Raw genomic sequence first — 18030 nt, 5'->3', positions numbered from 1 at the left:
TTGTGTCCTCACGGGACAGAGAGCAGAGAGAAGGAGGTTCTCTGTGTCTCTTCGGGAAGGTCGCTAATCCCACCATTGGGAAGGCTCCACCTTCATGACCCAGGCACCTCCCAGAGGCCCACGTCCTAGTATCACAGTGGGGATTAGGGTTAAATCGTGCATTTTGGTGCGAGGTGGGGACACAAACATGCAGTGTCTCACAAGGATCGAACTGGAAAGCAGAGCAGTGGAGTTTTCACAGCCTCTGGGGTCACAAAGGCCCACTGCTGTCACTCTTGCCCCGGCTACTTGCCAGCCTGTCCCCGTGAACAGCGTCCTCATCGTAACCTGCCTCATCTGTGAAGCGGCAGCCGTGACACTTGCTTCTGGTGTTGCTGTGAGCGTTATGTTAGCAATGCCGGCCACCCAGCCCTCCCCTCTGGTACCACCCACGTTCCCTGACATTGGCCGTTTACGTGGCTGGCGGGCTCTTCCTTCGACTGCTGTAGGTGACTCTGCAGGGCACAGTGTCCCAGCTCAGGAGGCTTTCTTTTCGTTTGTGCCATGTGTTTTTGCAGGTGAATTCCTAGGAGGGAAAAACATGAGTGAACGGCAGAAACTCCCCCTGGGTCTTATTATTACCATATCGCCCTGTCACTTTCTGAAACAGTCATACCATCCGCAAGGCTTCCGACAATGACAAATGTACCAATCTCACCACACTCGGGCCAGCAGTGAATATTAGAACTCATTAAATTTGTCACTGTGTCAGGTGGACATAACATGGCATCTCATGATTCATTGTATTTTTTATTTCTAAAGAAAATCTCACTAGAATGTGCGATTTCCCTCTGCCCAACCTGCTTGTATATCTAACCACCTATGCCCCGTTTATTAACAAAAACCCATCTCCAGGGATTTGGTGAGAATATCCACAGAGAAGTTTTGCATCTGCGCTGAGAGGCCTTGCTAGGAGAAGGCTCGGCCCCCGTGGCTGGAGCTCTGCTCCGCGTGAGCTGTCAGCCTGGCCCCTGGTGAATGCCCTGCTGTCTTTGCTTTCTTTTCTGATGCCGATGGGTCCAAATGGCCCAGCTTGATGGGGCTGAGCCACAGCCATCTGGAATCGGTGAGGAATTACCGCCGAGGGTCACCCTGGGGGTCATGTCACCCTCCACACCCCCCAACCTCTGCATCTCCTCCGAAGAAATAAAGGGTTGGATTTCACCGTAATGCGACCCACAGATGAAAACTGCTGCTGAGGCTAAAACCATAGAGTGACATCTGGCAAAGAAAGAAGCATCCTTCTTGCTGAAGGCCGGTAAACCCAGGGTGACAGTGGGTGAGCCCCTGCAGTGCCAGGAGGATGTCACCTCCGGGGAGGGACGGCCCCTGTCCCCAGGGTTTGGCCGCATGGGGACTCAATGGAGGATGGCACAGGAAAGTCGTTAAACAATTATGACCAGGTCAGTAGCATCCTAAAGTTTACTCTTGTTTATTCTGCAGTGAACTCTGGGTCGAGTGATAGATTTTTACTTTTTGCTACTCTGTTGGTGGAGGTGAATGTGATAAATAAAAATGTCATGGATGTTCACAAAAAATGTTAGTGTCTCTTCTAGGATGTACAGTGGATGCCACAGACACTGAATCAACAGAGAGCATTTGCCTTCTGTCACGCGTGTTTCTTTGATGGCGATGATAGAATTAAGTATACAAGATGTATACACGAGAGACCAAAATTTAGAACTGATACAAATAACGTCACTTTCATATTACCTCTCCATTGTCCTAGATTCATAGACAAAAGCAGTGGAGAGAGAATTTTATTCTGATTATTAGATCGGAAGGGATGATTTAACAAATACTGTTCTAGAAGAAAAGGTAAGAATGTCTCCTTAGGCTGTAAGGACAGAACAGACTCAGAACTGACAAAGAAGGACTGTCTTTAAGGTGGTGAAGGTCATGGTGAACTATTGGTATAAGCGACATGGCTTTTACAGCCAGACATCACTCTGTCATATTCATGAAACTGTTTCATTACTTTCCCAGAATAAAGGAGGAAAATAATCTCTGTTAGTTTTTCTGTAGTCAGAATAATCTGTTTTGCCAAAACCTGAATTACAGAAATAACATTTAGAGATGGAGTTGTTGGCAATAAAAACAGTTCTCCTACAAATGGCTGAATATGTGAAACAGTGTTCCTGAAAGTGTTTCTTTATAAATAGAATATTAAGTTGAAAGTGATTATCAAGGACTAAATGATGTTCTGGTTCTATGGGTTTTCAGATGTTTTTAAATTATATACTTCTTCATGTAATGAACTTTTCATTTCTTCATGTAACGTCCAGGTCCAGCATTTTAAAATACTAGGCTGTGTAGATATTAACATTAATCACCCACCAACCAGGAATATGTTCACTTACCATCTCACGGCTTATTGTCAATATTTCTTGGATTCTTGAGTAAGCCTACACATGCCGAATCTGCAAACCTCGCCATCCATTAATTACTAGTTCTAATTGACTCTCTTTTAAAAGCAAATAAGCAACACCAGCAAAACCTTAAAAAAAAAAAAAAAAGGAATTGGTTTCCCCTTGTCCTCTATTTAGTTACATTTTTTGTTACACATACTAACTTTGCATTAAAAGCAGGGAAGATGTCTGCTTGTTGTGTATATATATATATGGATTTTTCATTGCTATTTAGGAAAATAATGACATTGTAATAGAGAACAGATTATTTTTTATTTGACACTGACTCATTCTAATGTTCTATTATTTTCCTATTAGTACTAGTTACTTATTTGCCACATTAATATAACATTGAAATAGATCAAGTTTGGGGACTTATTTTTCAATGTGAATTTTTAATCTGTATGAGCAAAATATAGAACTGTGATGTTTTACTATATAAAAGAATATAATTATGGAGAATGATTGATTAATAGACAAAAATGACTGAAAAATCTCAAATAGTATAAATAAATTACCCCATTTTAAGTCAGAGATCACCAACTCTCAAATATAAAACTGTATTATTTTTTGCAAAAAAAAATTACTATAAAAGTAAATATTTACCTCTAAGAAAAGGTGTCTGATGGTGGAGAGAATGGGCCTTTTACATGATGTGTTTCTGTATTTAATTTTTTTCAGTGAAAATCTGTTCTTTTATTACTTGTGTAATTTAATTAAAGTTTTAAATAAAGCAGTCATGTAATTCCATTACAGGGAATTTAGGAAATAAAGGAGGAAAAAATCTTTTCAGATCCTATCACTTATTCTCCCAAGCCCATCCTTAATACTCACCATTAGCATTTTGGTCCTTTTTTTCCCTTCAATTTAAATACATGTTATTCATTCTCTTTATGATTTCAAGAAATTAAATGAAGTTGGCAGATCAAATTAAATGCATCTGCATTGATCGATGTTTTCCCCTAATGTCCTTCCAACAGCTTGATTGGGCCAGCACCCCTCAACTCTTGGGTCAGTGAGAGCGAATGTGTGTTGTCCATGCAACTTAAGAAAATCAGATTCAAAATGAAAACACCACAACATTAAAAATATATGTGTCTATAAATAGAACTGAGCAGAATCTTGTTTCTAGTTACATCATTTACTCCACGTACGTTCCATCATTTAAAAATCAAGTTAAAGAAAACCACCCGTGCGGTTTCACATGCCCCCTGTGTCCTAGGTTCCACCTTCTCAGTGCTGCTTAACTGGGGTGTAAAGCTGAACTGTTTTTATTTGTGTTATTAACGTGAACAGAAGCGGTTACCTTATGCCTCCTCGTGCGCACGCGTGCACACACACACATGCTTGTCTTTCACGGAGATAAGGGAGAGATTTATTTAACCCTGAAAGATGAGCAGTGACATAATTAAGTGTCCCTTCTGATGGATGACAGGGCCATTGTTTCACCTTCTTCTAGTCCCTGCCAGTGGCCTTTCTCCCTTCAGCCAGCTCTCAAATGTCTCAGGGTCTCTGACTGTAAATAATTCATGCGAACCGTTAGTGTGTGATGGGAAGTGAAGCTGCCTTATTCACATGTATAACCACTTACACACTGAGCTCTTTTTTGATTCCTCTTTCCAAAAATACATAGCCTAAAAATAAAAACCCAATAAACTCCATTCAGACACAGCGATGTCACACTGTTGTTTCCAAAAGGATGCAGATTGTGTGTGACTCTCATGAAATCCACTTAACGTGGATTTTCAGGATGTTTGCCTTTGAAACAGTCATGGCTTAGCGTGAGCTGCAAAGACCCTGGGTGGTGTCAAGGGCCTTGACTGTAAGTAACATGTCTTTCTCTTTCTCCGGAGCAGGATGTTTTCTGTGCTGCTGATGGAGCCCATTCTTTGTGCCGTGTGGTGGTCCCTGCATTTAGGGCATGACGCTCTGATTCACTTCTCCCAACATTTTGTTATGAAAAATTTCAAACGTACAGTAAATTTGAAAGAATTGAACCACTACACATCCATATACCCACTCCTCTTAACAGTTTCTAAAATTGCTCTCATTTCTGTCTGTCCATTCTTCTATCCATCCATCAATCCATTAATTTTAATGCATTTCAAAGTAAATTGGAAATACCTGTATTTTTCACCCTCAAATACTTTAACATTCATATTATTGACAGTAGTTCAATATTATTTATAATTTTTAGGTAAAATTTATATGAAATAAAATGCATATATCTTCACTGGAGTATTTGATACATTTTGACAGATACTAACACCTGTGTACTGAAAACACCATCCAGATATAGAACCATCCCCCAGGCAATTTCCCCCTGTCCCTCCTCTGGTAAACGTCATGCCTGTCCCCACCCCCAGGAACCAATGTTCTGATTTTTTTTTTCCTCCCACCATAGATTAGAACAGCATGTAAATGGGATGATTTCATGCAATCATTCTTTCACTCAGGATTATGTTCTGAGGTTCCCACCAGGCATCCCATGGATTAGCAGTTTATCCCTTTTGATCGCTGAGTGGTTACTAGACCACGTTTGTTTATTGTTGATGGACACCGTTGCTATTTAGTTTGGAAGCACCATGCATAAAGTTGCTGTGAACATTCTTGGATACATTTTTTTAGACATACTTCTCTTGGGTAGATATTGAAGAGTAGAATAAGTGAGTCGTGGGGCATGTGTGTGCTTAGTTTCATAAGAAACTCCCAGACTTGTTTCCAGAGTAGTTGTACCATTGTAGGTGCAACTGATAAGGTGTGAGTGTTCTGGTTGCTCCATATCCTCACCAAGTATTGTCATTCTTTTTTTTTCCCCTTTTTTTTTCTTTGTCTTTTTTTGGGGTCAAATAACCCTTTATTAAGTCATTTTTTCTTTGTAGTTCTTAACTCACTGGGAAGTCCACGGCACCACTGCTGATGTCCTCTGTGATGCTGTGAGGGTGGTGGCCGCCAGCATTGCAGCCTACAGGCTGGGCAGTCCCTGGGATCTCTGTCATGGTTCCAGAGAGCTCTCTAGCTAAAGATCGGTGCCGTATCTGTCGGGCGATGCTGACAATCTCTCATCAAAAGTGATGTTTCCACTGTGCTTGATGTTTTTCTGCTTCTTTCTGTCTCTTGGTGCTTCCTTGAGGGCTTTGATGATCAGGGCAGAGGCAGACGGTACCAGCTCAATCTGGGTCTGTTCTGAAAGGTCAGTTTCACTGTACTCTTCAGACCCTTCCAATCACCAGGTGCCTTAGCGATGTCATCACCAACCTTTTTTGGAGACAGACCCAAGGGACCGATCTTGGGGGCCAGGGCAGATGTGGCACCAGTTTCCTCACTGGTGCACATCAGGTACACGACTTTGATCTCGTTGGGGTCGAACTTAGGCAGCATGATGGAGGCGGCTGGTGTCGGATGAACACGGATTTGGGATGACCAAAGAAAGTTGCACCTTGGCCTCCTCCAAGCCAAAAGTCGAAAGTTATTGTCATTCTTTTTAAATTTTAGTGACACTGGTGGGAGTGTAGTGGTGTCTCCTTGTGGTTTTAATTTGCATTTCCCTGATGGCTAATGAAACTGACCTTTTTGAATATCTTCTACTGTCCAGATCTTTGCTCATTTTTAACTGGGTTATTTGTCCTTTATTCTTGAGTTATAGGAATTCTTTCTGTTTTCTGGATATCACTTCTTTTTTGGATATATGTTTTGCAAATAATTTCTTCCAGTATATGACTTGCCTCTTCATTTTTAAATGGTTTTTAAATGGTGGGTCAGTGTTCTGATAAGCAGAAGTTTTACATTTTGGTGAAAGTCTAATTTATTAATTTTTTTTCCTTTCATAGTTATTTCTTTCTGTGTCCCGTTTAAGAAAGCTTTGCCTACTCTCATCATGAAGATATTCTCCTGCGATTTTTTTTTCCTAAAAGCTCTACAGGTTTTTGTTTTGTTTGGTTTTGTTTTTCCTTTTTCAGTTTTATTAGGTAGAATTACTACAGTCCAACTGCACATTCACATATTGCATGTAAATACATATATACAGTATACTACACTTTTTTTAGTTTACATATATGTACTGTTCATTGTTTTAAGAACAGATTAAAGCTTTATCTTTTTAAACTTACATAGTTATCAAAGGAATAAAACCAACTGCAAAATAAGAATCAGCAGAATGTGGTAATCTAATCAAAAGGGGAAGTCAAATGTGCTTACACATATGCAAGAAATCAATCATCTAAGTTATAAATAATAAGTAGTTCATTTGTGTCTTTTTTTTTTTTAAGATACCACATGTAAGTGATCTCATATGGTATTTTTCTTTCTCTTTCTGGCCCACTTCACTTAGAATGACGATCTCCAGGTCCACCCATGTTGCTGCAAAGAAGCCCTACAGTTTTAACCTTTATGTTAAAATCCGTGATCCATCTCTATGTAGTTTTTGTGTGTGGTGGGAAGTAGGAGTCAGACTCTGTTTATTCAATGGATGTCCAGCAGTTCCAGCACCATTTATTATAGAGACTTTTGCTTTTCTCACTGCGTTGCTTTGGCATCCTTGTCAAAAATTAATTGAATTTAGAGGTGTGGGTCTGTTTCTCCACTCTGTTCTGTTCCATGGATCTGTCTGTATAAACTAGTACCATCCTGTCTTGATTGTTGTAGTTTTATAGTAAGACTTGAATTCAGGTAGTGTACACCCTCCAACTCCTCTTTTTTAAGATTGCTTGGGATATTGTATGTCCTTTGAATTCCCATACAAATTGAGGATCAGATTGTCAATTTCTACCCCCCAAAAAAGCTTATTGGAATTATGGTTGAGATTACATTGAATGTATGGATAAAACTGGAGAGAACTGACATCTTAACAATATTGATTATCCTAATCCATGAACATAAGATGTCTTTCCATTTGTGTAGGTAGATCTTGTTTAACTTATCTCAGGAGTGTTTGTAGTTTTCAGGGTATAGATCTTGTTCATCTTTTTAAAAATTTATTTCTAAGCATGTAATTTTTATGCTATTGTAAATAAATTAAAGGGTTCTTTTTTCAAATGTTAGCTGCAATAATGTGATTTGCTTTTATGATGTGACTGTTTGGAAGCCAACCTTCCTCAGAATTTATATTTTTATATGAAAAAAATATGTATGTTGCATCCCTTGAAAAAGTGTTTTTTGCCCTTGGAAGAGGCAGCAAAATATGGGTCTGTTTTGGGAGTGGGTTTAGCCCCAGCCTGAGAGCTGGGGGATCAAGCTTCAGTCCCAGTTTGCCTCTTACTGACTGTGTAAACTTGGCCAATGATGACAGAATCCTGTCCCTTTCTCTGCAGTCACTCCACATAATCAAAATTTAATTCCGCATTCATTGCCATCTTTTCTGTGATATCTGTAGGGATAGAACTTTTAACTCTGGTTCACCACCATGTGTGCAAACCTGCTAGAAGCCTTGAATTTTCTCCCCAGAAAAATGTACACACACACACACACACACTTCTGTTTGCAATTTTAGAATGTGCAGGAAGTCTCTGAAGCCTTTGGAACCCACAGACCTCCTAATTATGAACCCGTTCTAGACTGGGAGCTCCAGGGGATGACCATTTTCACTTCTGGATCTGCAGACCCAGCACAGTATGGAAAGAGGGCTGCCATTCTAATTTCCGTGCCCTTTGTGGGGTTTTCTAGGCAGAGAGGGTCTAGATTTCCACACCCACCAAGATCTGACCTGCCTTTCTTCCTCCACTAGACACCATATCTGTCTGAGGGAGACAGCAGTGGGACAGTTTGGCTGGGCCACCAGCTCTCCCACCAAAGCCCCTGCTTCTTCCTTGCTGGAGAAGGTCAGCCTGGCAGTCCCCCACCAGGCAGCTGGCCTGGGTGCCCTGGACCCGCTCCAGGCGACAGTCTTGCTGCAGAAACTTCCTGAGCTGTGTTCAGCTGCGCCGTGCCTTCCAGACAGCCACACACAGGAAGTCCCTCCAGCAGGGTGCAGGTCCCGGGGTCTGGTGTGTGTGGTGACATTGGCCACATTTCAGGGAAACCCTTTCCTCTTGCTAACGCCCCCAGATTTATGTCTCGGACAGCACATCTTGCTCTGTCTCTGGTGATTCCCATGAGCAGCACTGGCAGTGATGGTGACCTCGTATGTGCTTCTGTTCACCCAGGTGCCAGGGACATGGGCGGCAAACTGTCCATGCCAGGCGGTGCCCCGCCAGCACAGAGCCCCGGGACGGAAGGCATTCATGCTGCATACAAGCGGGGAGACCCCAGCAGGGCCCGGCACCTGCTCATAGAAGCTTGTGACGAGAGCACGTCCCAGCTGGAAAAGGTAGGGTCTGCGCCAGCATCTCTGGACAGAACTGGGGACCTGGGTTGGACAAAGGTTACCGCTCAGATAATTTTCTTGTTATCATTATAATCAGAATGGGGATTTTTTTTTACTGTGTTCTGAATACCTCGTTTTACATGTAAACTTTTGTGTGCCAGTCCTTTCGAATTGACACCTCAGCCTGTCTGCCGCCTAAGCACACGGCTCTCACCTTCCCAGGGGACAGGGAGGAGGTCACAGAAACGTAAAGGACAAAATGCCCATCTGAAGGTTTAACCTACTATATTCTTTCACACTTTTTTTCACTACAAAACTAGCCCATGCTCAAAAGAAAAAATTTAGAAAATATATAAAAGTAGAGGGAAAAAAGACCAAAAAAGTAATCATTTTCCTAAAACCTCCAAACAGTCCCCCTGAACAGTTTTGGTTTACTTTCTTGGCTGCTGATCTGAGCATACATTTTGTTGTTGTTTATTTCTAATGTAGGTACAGACATACTGTATGTAGGATTTTGCATACAGCTTTATCTCACATAATATTTTATCAACCATTTTCACAATGACTATCAACTCCTCTTGTGTTTCCCCTTCAACGGCTACGTGACATTCCATATGGTAGAGACAGAGTCACTTACCCGGCTATTTCTTTTGGTTAGATATTTGGATTGTTTCTAGTTTTTTTCCTACTGTAGATAAAGCTGTATTGAATATTTTTTGCCTAATCTTTTTCTTTCTTATTTTCTTAGCCTAGGTGCACAGGAATGGAGAATGTGGGTATGAAATTTTTAGTTTTGAAACACATGTCAGACTTTTCTGAAAAGCTCATATATATCAACCTTCTTACCCAGGAACTGTTTGAGGAGTCCATTGCTACATTCCAGTCCTTATGGGGCATTCTTATTGACCGTTACCATGGAGACACTTTATTGATGTTTTGTGTACAGTGCTTTGGTTAGCACAGATTTAACAGGTCTTCATTTGACTGATAGTTAGAAATAATTCAATTCCTGAACCTCCAGTTCATTCTCAATGTTGTAAGGGTTTTTTGGGGGGTAGGGGTGGGCAAATACAATGTGCTTATGAATTATTGAAGGAAGGACATTTTAGAGTCCTCTGATTATGAATTCTTAGCTGATATGGCCAAGGGCCACTCTTCCAAATGGGGAGAGATGGGCTGGACACACGAGCAGATCGGAGTCGTGGGCCCCTTGGCTTGGTACTGGGTGGCCTCCCACAGGGAGAGCCTGTGCTCAGCAGACAGAGCCTGGAGTCTGTGCCCTACTCTGCCTGTGTTGGTAGAGGCCGCCCTGGCCCTGATCTCATGCCTGGGCATTCAGGGGTTTGCCTACTCACAAACTCGTTAGCATGGCTAGGGTCCTTTTAACCATCACCTCCCTCAGTGCCTACTGTGAAGGAGATTAGGGAGAGTCGTAATGATCTCCATTCTATTATGAGGGAATTGGAGGACAGTGCTGTCCAGGCACTTGTCCAGAGACACAGGGTAGTAAGTGGCAGAGCCAGGACTCACAAAAACATCAGTGTCCTGTGGCTGACTCTTCTTTGGAGAGGCAGCCTGTCACTGGCCCTAGCAGCCCACAGTCTAGGAGAGGAGCCAGAAACACGGGGGTGGGAATGTACAAATACAAGATAGCTTTGGTGTTGATAGTGGTGCTTGTGATTGAGTTATACCTTGTTGAAACTCATCAAAGGGCACCTAAAAGGGGTGCCTTTACTGTATATAAATTATATCTTAAGAAACCTGACTTTAAAAAAATATAAGAATGCATGTGTTCAGGCCTAAATGTGTGGCAGGGTGAGGGTGTGTCCATTCACGGAGCCAGGACTGCAGCCTGGGTGAGAGAGCAGGGAAGGCTTTAGCTGCACAGAGAGGGTGACAGAGGCCTCCCCGTGCAGGGAAACACTGTGAGCGGGGAGGCAGGACACGTGCTGACCTTCGACTGGGAAAAAGACCAGGCCTCCTGGGAACTGCCCACCGTGTGGGCTCAGAGGCACGTGTCAGGCAAACCTAAGGCACCGGATGGCATCCCCGGCTTGCATGTTCAAATAACATGAAGAATTTTGATCCCTGCCTGAAACATCATTCATGAAGTCCCTCAGCTGACCTTTAAGAGAGGGTCAGCACTGTACTCGTTGCTGGGGAGACGATGCTGAAATCAGACAGCCCAAAACCTCTGTGTGGAGGCGGTGCCTGAACCCTGGAGCTCAGGGAGGCATTGGCCACCAGGTGGCTTGGGAAATGGTGAGGGGACAAGATGCCAGAGATGGAGGCTCATTTCAGGGCGGTGAGCTGCTCCATCTGGCCTGGAGCAAAGGATTCAGGCTTGTGGGTGGCAGTAGTGGAAGATGCTGGAAAGGGGAAGAGAGGTGGTCACCTGAAGAGCTTAGGGGCATCTGGAGGCCGGGAGAGCCATTTGAAGGAGTGAGATGACATTTTAAGAAAAGGAGTGAGATGACATTTTAAGAAACTGCGCATGTATTTAAATAACGGAGACCAGAGCCAAGTCTGTTCTGCCTGGCACTGTGGCCAGTGGCAGCTCAAAACTGGGAAGGCCTTTAGTAGACTGCTTCTCCCTCGGATCCAGGGCTGTTGAAATCCCAGCTGGCTGGACTTTCAGAAGATGTTGAAGAAAATGGTGGATAACTTGGTGTTTTCATAAAAATATAAAACTTTGGTTCCGAAAGTGATCAGCCATAAATAAAGAGTCAAGCAAGGATCAATGGCAAACGGAGAAGGAATAAGACAAAGAAATTGCACAAATCCGTATGAAATAACAGTGTGATGTTTTAAATGGACAACAGCAAAGTACACCTAAAGAGAACAGCAGGAATGGAATTACTTTAAAAAGGAACAGAAAAGGATGAGATAGAAAGCAAAACATGGAAGTAGAGCAGACAGACAAAATCAGTAGTTGGTTCTTTGAAAAGGCTAATAAAATTTTTAAAAATTTCTGGTGAGAATGACTAAGATAAAAAGAGAAGAAATAACTAAATCTATCAGAAATATAAAGGAAGCATTCAGTAATGATTATTCAGACATTAAAGAGATGATGTGAAAAAGTCTTACAACAACTCTATGCCAAAATACTTGAAAATTTAGATGAAATGGACAAATACAAGGGAAAAATCAACTTGTCAAAACTAAAAAAAAAAAAGGAAGCAGAAAGCAGGAGTAGTTTTATAACAATGAAGGAAATAAATCCATAAGTAAAAACTTTTGACAAAATAAGTCCTAGGTTCATATGGCTTCACTAATGTGTTGTTGTTCTACGAAATAACATACTTATTTGTCCAGAGAATGGAGAAAGAGTGTACACTCTCTGGTTCCTTTGATGAGGCTTGCACAACCTCAGTACCGAGAGTAGGTGAGAACAAAAATAAACAAATGGGACCTAATTAAACTTCAAAGCTTTTGCACAGCAAAGAAAACCATCAACAAAATGAAAAGCCAACCTACTGAATGGAAGAAAAGATTTGCAAATGATATGACCAATAAGGGGCTAATATCCAACATATATAAACAGCTCATACAACTCAATATCAAAATGTCAAACACCCCAATTTAAAAAATGGGCAGAAGACCTGAATAAACATTTCAGATGGCCAACAGACACATGAAAAGATACTCAAGATCACTAATCATCAGGGAGATGCAAATCAAAACCAAAATGAGACAGCAGCTCACACCTGTCAGAATGGCCATCATCAAAAAGACAACAAATAATAAATGCTGGCAAAGATGCAGAGAAAAGGGAGCCCTCCTACACTGTTGGTGGGAATGGAAATGGATGCAGCCACTGTGGAAAACAGTATGGAGGTTCCTCAAAAAACTAAAAGTAGAACTACCATAGGGTTCAGCAGTTCCACTTCTGGGTATATATCTGAAGAAAATGAAAACATTAATTCAAAAAGGTACATGCACCCCAGCATTCATAGCAGCATTACTTAGAATAGCCAAGATACAGAAGCAACCTAAGGGCCCATTAACAGATGAATGGATAAAGAAGATGTAGTATACGTATATACAATGGAATACTACTCAGCCCCAAAAAGAATGACATGTTACCATTTGTGACGACTTGGATATGGAGGATATTATGCTCAGTGAAATAAGTCAGACAGAGAAAGACAAATACTGATATAATCACTTGTAAGTGGAATCTAAAAAATAAAGCAAATGAAAATAACAAAACAGATACAGAAAACAAACTAGTGCCTACCAGAGGAGAAGGAAGGGGGCAGGGGCAAGATAGGAGTATGGGACTGAGAGATATGAGCTACTATGTATAACATAAATAAACTACAAGGTGCAATATATTCTTCAGCACAGGGAATAAAGCCAATATTTTATAACAACTTTAAATGAACTATAATCTATAAAAGAATTTTGAATCACTATGTTGCGCACCTGAAACTAATATAATACTGTAAATCAACTATACTTTAATAAAAAAATCTTAAAAATTTTAAAAATAACACAAAAAATATATTATGAATATAAAAAAGTAGGTGAGAACAGTACCAGAAATGACAAAGGATATGATTGGACAAAGGTGCACACGCACAAGGAAATACAAATAGACCATGAGAAACTATGAAACACTATTCAACTTTATCATAGAAAAGCAAAGCAAACAAAACAAAAATGAAACAGCACTGTTAGCTTATTCAATTGACATCTTAAAGTTCTATAATGAACTTTATTTAGCAGAGCTGTGGGAAATCACACATCCTTGTTCAGTACTGGTGGGAAGATGAATTTGTGCAGCTTTTTTGGAAGGCAGTCTGCCACTGTTTATCAGAATTTAAAACTCCATCATCTTTGATCCAGCAAAACTACTATTAGGGACTTACCCTTACAGATTTATTTGAAAAAAAAATTGCCAAGGTGTATGCACAAGCGTACTGACTGCATTTGTGTTTACAATAGCAGAACCCTGGAAACTGCCTGCTTGCCTGCCTGCCTGTTCGTCAGCAGGAGGACACCGCTATATAAACTGTCTGTCCAGGCCATGCAATACCATACAGCACTCCAAAAGAACAAAATAATCCCCAGGAGCTATTTTGGAAGGATTACAATGTAATTTAAATTAATATATGCAGAATTTCTGCCTCCAGTAAAATGGAGAGAAGATGCTATAGGTATGCTTTTTTCCTATTCCTCTTTACAAACCCTGGACATTACCTATAAAATAAGCATAAGATTCTTAAAGATGGAGAGAGATCTTGGGATTCAAGGAAAGCACAGTGGTGAGTTTGGGGGTTTTCTTTTTTGCCTCAAAAATCCCTGACTGGATGCTGAAGAAGCTGGCAACCCGAAATCACCAACTAATGCAGACAAAAAAGCCCCAAGACCATCCTACTCTCTCTAACCAGAGTACCAGCAACAGAGCAACCTAGCCAGATAACTTAGAGACAATAAGCAGTCTGCTTCAGCCATGCACCACGGAAACACCCGCAGCCCCAGCCCTACTCCTTGCCAGCAGAGGTCACATGGACAACTTAGATTCCATCCTTGCCGGGCTGTAGCAAAGTGCCCCAATCCCCTCTTGCCCCAACAGAGAAGGTCATGGCGAGCTGGGATGTAATCTCCAGTGGTGGTAATGAGCTTTCTCCTGCCCCCATCAGTGGAGACCATGTGAGAAGCCTGGGCTGCCAAACCGGCCTAGTGTACCTGTCCAGTAATGAGACACTGCTACCCCTCCCAGCCAGAGCTTCTGGAATCGACATGGACTGAATAAGAAAAAAATCACTTATATCAATTGATGCAGAAAAAGCATTTGACGAAATTTAATACTCATTCACAATAAAAAAATACTCTTGGAAAATTAGGAATAGAGGAGAAATTCCTCGACTTGATAAAGAACACCTACAAAATCTACAGCTAACGTCAGAGTTGACAGTGAAAAGACTGCTTTTCCCCCTAATATAAGGAACAAGGCAAGAATGTTCACTCTCTTTATAATACTGGAAGTTCAATTCAAGCATAATTATAATTATATTCAATATGTTACTGTTCAATATATTACTAGTTTTGAGACAATGCAATAAGGCAAAGAAATGAAATAAAAGGCATATAGATCTGTCTCTATTTGCAGGTGACATGGCAGCATACATAGAAAATCCTTAAAAGAAATGATCGATAAAAGAAAAAAAATTGATGAATTGGACCTCATCAATTTAAAAGCTTCGCTCTGAGAAAGACATTGTTAAGAGGATGAAATGACAAACTACGAACTTGGAGAAAATATTTGCAAACCACACATCTGACAAAGGACTCCCGTCTAGTTCACGTATACAGAGCTCTCAAAACGCAACATTAAAAAGCAAACAATCCAATTAGAAAATGTGTGAAATAGGTGAGGAAACATTTTGCTGAAACGTATATAAAAATAAGCCTATGAAGAAAGATGTCTGATTAAAAACACAATGAGATATCACTGCACAACTATTAGGACAGCTTAAATTAAAATATAGTGACAATACCAAATTCTATCTCTCATACATTACTAATGAGAATATAGAATGGTTCAGCCATTCTGGGAAACAGTTTGACAGTTTCTTAAATAACTAAAAATACATTATGTCCCAGCAATTGGACTCCTGAACATTCATCCTAGAGAAATGAAAATATATGTACACATAAAAATCTGTGCGTGATTGTTCATAGCAGTTTTATTTGTGATAGCCAGAAACTGGATACAACCAGGAACGCGGAGCAGGTGAATGTTTAAACATACCGTGGAACAACTAATAGGCAACATAAAGAAATGCTATTGAAATACGCAGTGGCTCAGGGCATTTTCCTGAATGGAAAATAAAAAGGCCAATCTCAAAATATGATTCCATTCATATAACATCTGCAAAATGACAGAACTATAGAGATGGAAGAGAAATGGGGTTGCCACAGGTTGGGATGTGGAAGGGAGAAGGGTGGGTGGGATGAGGAAACAGAGACTCAAGGAAGATGCTCATTCTCATTGTGATGTAAGGGTTCTGCATCTTGATACACAGATCTGCACATGTGACAAAATGACAGAACTGTCTGCACGTACTGTACTAACGGCAAATGACCGGTTTTGATCTTGAACTACAGTTGTGTAAAATGTTACCATTAGGGGGAACCAAGTCAAAGAAACATGGGTCCTCTCAATACTGTCTTTGCAACTTCTTGTGAACCTGTTATTTCAAAGCCAAGAGTTTTTAAAAGTTAAGTGAAGTATAATTCCGAGCTTATGATGTTTAGAAACTGGCAAAAACGAATATGTGGTGTCAGAAGTCAGGATGGTGGTTACTCCAGGTAGGACAGCGACTAGAAGGAGCAGTAGGGGACTTGTGGATATCAGTCATCTCCTGTCCCTTGGTCTCAGTGCCCCTTACACGGATCTGTTCACTTAGTGGCGGTTCATGAAACTGGACACATACATTTGTACTTTTCTGTAGGTGCCAGTACATAGTTACAATGAATAAAGTGAAAAGGCATTTGGTTTCATTTGGATTATCCGTGTGTATGGGTGGGTAGACATGTTTTGGAAGGGTGACAGCGGCTTCCTTTGCAAGAGCTGGCTGGGAGGTAGACGCATAGAAGGGGGCCTCCTTTTATTTCATGCTTGTCTAGGATGTTTGAATTAAAATAAACACATACTATAGAGCCTCCCGAGCTGTCCCTAGCCAGAGAACCAGCCCTGACCTTTCTGGCCCTCTGGTTCCCTCTTGGTGTTGGGCTGGTTCCTGTGACATCACTTACTACCTTGAAAGGATAGTGCTTAGAAACCTCTTACTAACTGGGATCTAGACGGCTGTGTGCGGTAAATCACTTAATCAATCCCTGTGGCTTTTCTCCCTAATGTAAGTGCTTTCCTGGAATGGCCGGGCTGGTGCGCCCCGCTCTGGGCAGAATATTGAACACGAGACTCTCTGCCAGTCCATTAGACTGTCCCTTACCTTACCCATCGGCACACCTCAAGTGTCAGCCCATTCTCTACTGGCAGAACCCAAGCTCCCCTCCCAAACCCCTGTTTCCCAGGACATCTTGGATGGAATGGAGAGAACTTGGGCTCTGAAGCCAGACAGACTCCAGTTCAAATCCTGGGTAGTTCTGCTGATCCTAAACTCCCTACGCACGGGCAAGGGAGTTTCCACACCCACGTGATGGAAATACAGATACATTCCTGTTATCAGAATTAAACGCAATCATGTAAATAAAATAGCCAGTACAGCTTCTGGCATCTGATGAGGCCGTGGTAAATATCAGTTTCCATCTCTGGGAGTCCGTTGACCCATCCCTGCCCATCCCACCCTAAAGTGATCTCCAGAGACACTTGTTTTCTAAACTACTCAGCAAGCAAAATATGGTCGTTGGTGGCTGTGTGTGTAAATTCCTGATTTAATTGTAAACTCGTGGAGGTCAGAAATCACCCTGGCATCCTCAGTGTTCTGTCCAGCTTCTTACACACAGCAGGTCCTCGGTAAATGTCGGCAGTGGTACCGGCTGCCTTATTCCAGCTTGGTTTCTGCATCTGCTTCCTTGAACAAGGCTGATGCCCGAGTCCATGGGAAGCAGCCAAGTTCCGGGAGGACTTCAAGTTTCAGTCATGCAGTCAAACCACCTCACACGCCAATCCAGCGTTCATCTGAGCACACTTTCAGCAGACTCATGGAGCTCGTGAAAAGACAGGGCCATTTTTACAATCAGTCTACAACAGCCACTTACCAGCTGTGTGATCTTGGACAAGTGATGAAACCTCTCTGAACCCTCCTGTCCTTGTCTATGGTTTTATATACTGCCCACCTCATAGAGCCCTTAAATGTCAGAATGGCTGGAATGTGCAAAACTCAGGCTTAGGTCCAATTCCCACCCTAAGCTTTTCCTCCGGGCTACCAAGTCGAGAATCCTGTGTCATGTTGCTTGAAGATCTTTACCTCTGGTTTCAGCTCTGTGGAATCTCCTCGCCTGTCACATCCATTTATGGATAACTTGTAGGGTGGTCCTTCAGAGAGCCTGGCTACCTTCTCTTCGTGAGGGTACTGGGCGCCAGCTGTGTGCCAGGTGGGGCTACGACACTGTCCCCATCCTCATGAAGCTTATGGCCGAGTGCAGTGTGGTTCCAAAGAAACAGAATGAGCCATTTACAATCTCAAATGTCCTAGTAGTCACACTAAAAAAGGAAACAGAAAGATGAAATTTTCATCTTCTGTTTTATTTCAACAGAATATATGAAAGATGATCATTTCCACATGTAACAAGTAGAAAAGTTACTGA

The 18030-nt window shown here is 41.7% G+C and overlaps 1 protein-coding gene and 1 pseudogene across 2 annotated transcripts in view; one reads left to right on the top strand and one right to left on the bottom strand.

Moving 5' to 3' along the window:
* Positions 1-18030, top strand: part of LRRK1 (leucine rich repeat kinase 1) — a 119326-nt gene that overhangs the window by 32480 nt on the left and 68816 nt on the right. For both annotated transcript variants that reach the window (XM_072950682.1, XM_072950681.1), the window contains exon 3: positions 8588-8751. In XM_072950682.1, coding sequence (XP_072806783.1) covers positions 8588-8751 — 164 coding nt within the window. The remainder of the gene's footprint in view (positions 1-8587; positions 8752-18030) is intronic.
* Positions 5333-5906, bottom strand: LOC116285853 (large ribosomal subunit protein uL11-like; annotated as a pseudogene).

The sequence above is a fragment of the Vicugna pacos genome, chromosome 27 (assembly GCF_048564905.1).
Source record: "Vicugna pacos chromosome 27, VicPac4, whole genome shotgun sequence".
Classification (NCBI taxonomy): domain Eukaryota; kingdom Metazoa; phylum Chordata; class Mammalia; order Artiodactyla; family Camelidae; genus Vicugna; species Vicugna pacos.
This window is presented reverse-complemented; position numbering and strand designations above follow the sequence as displayed.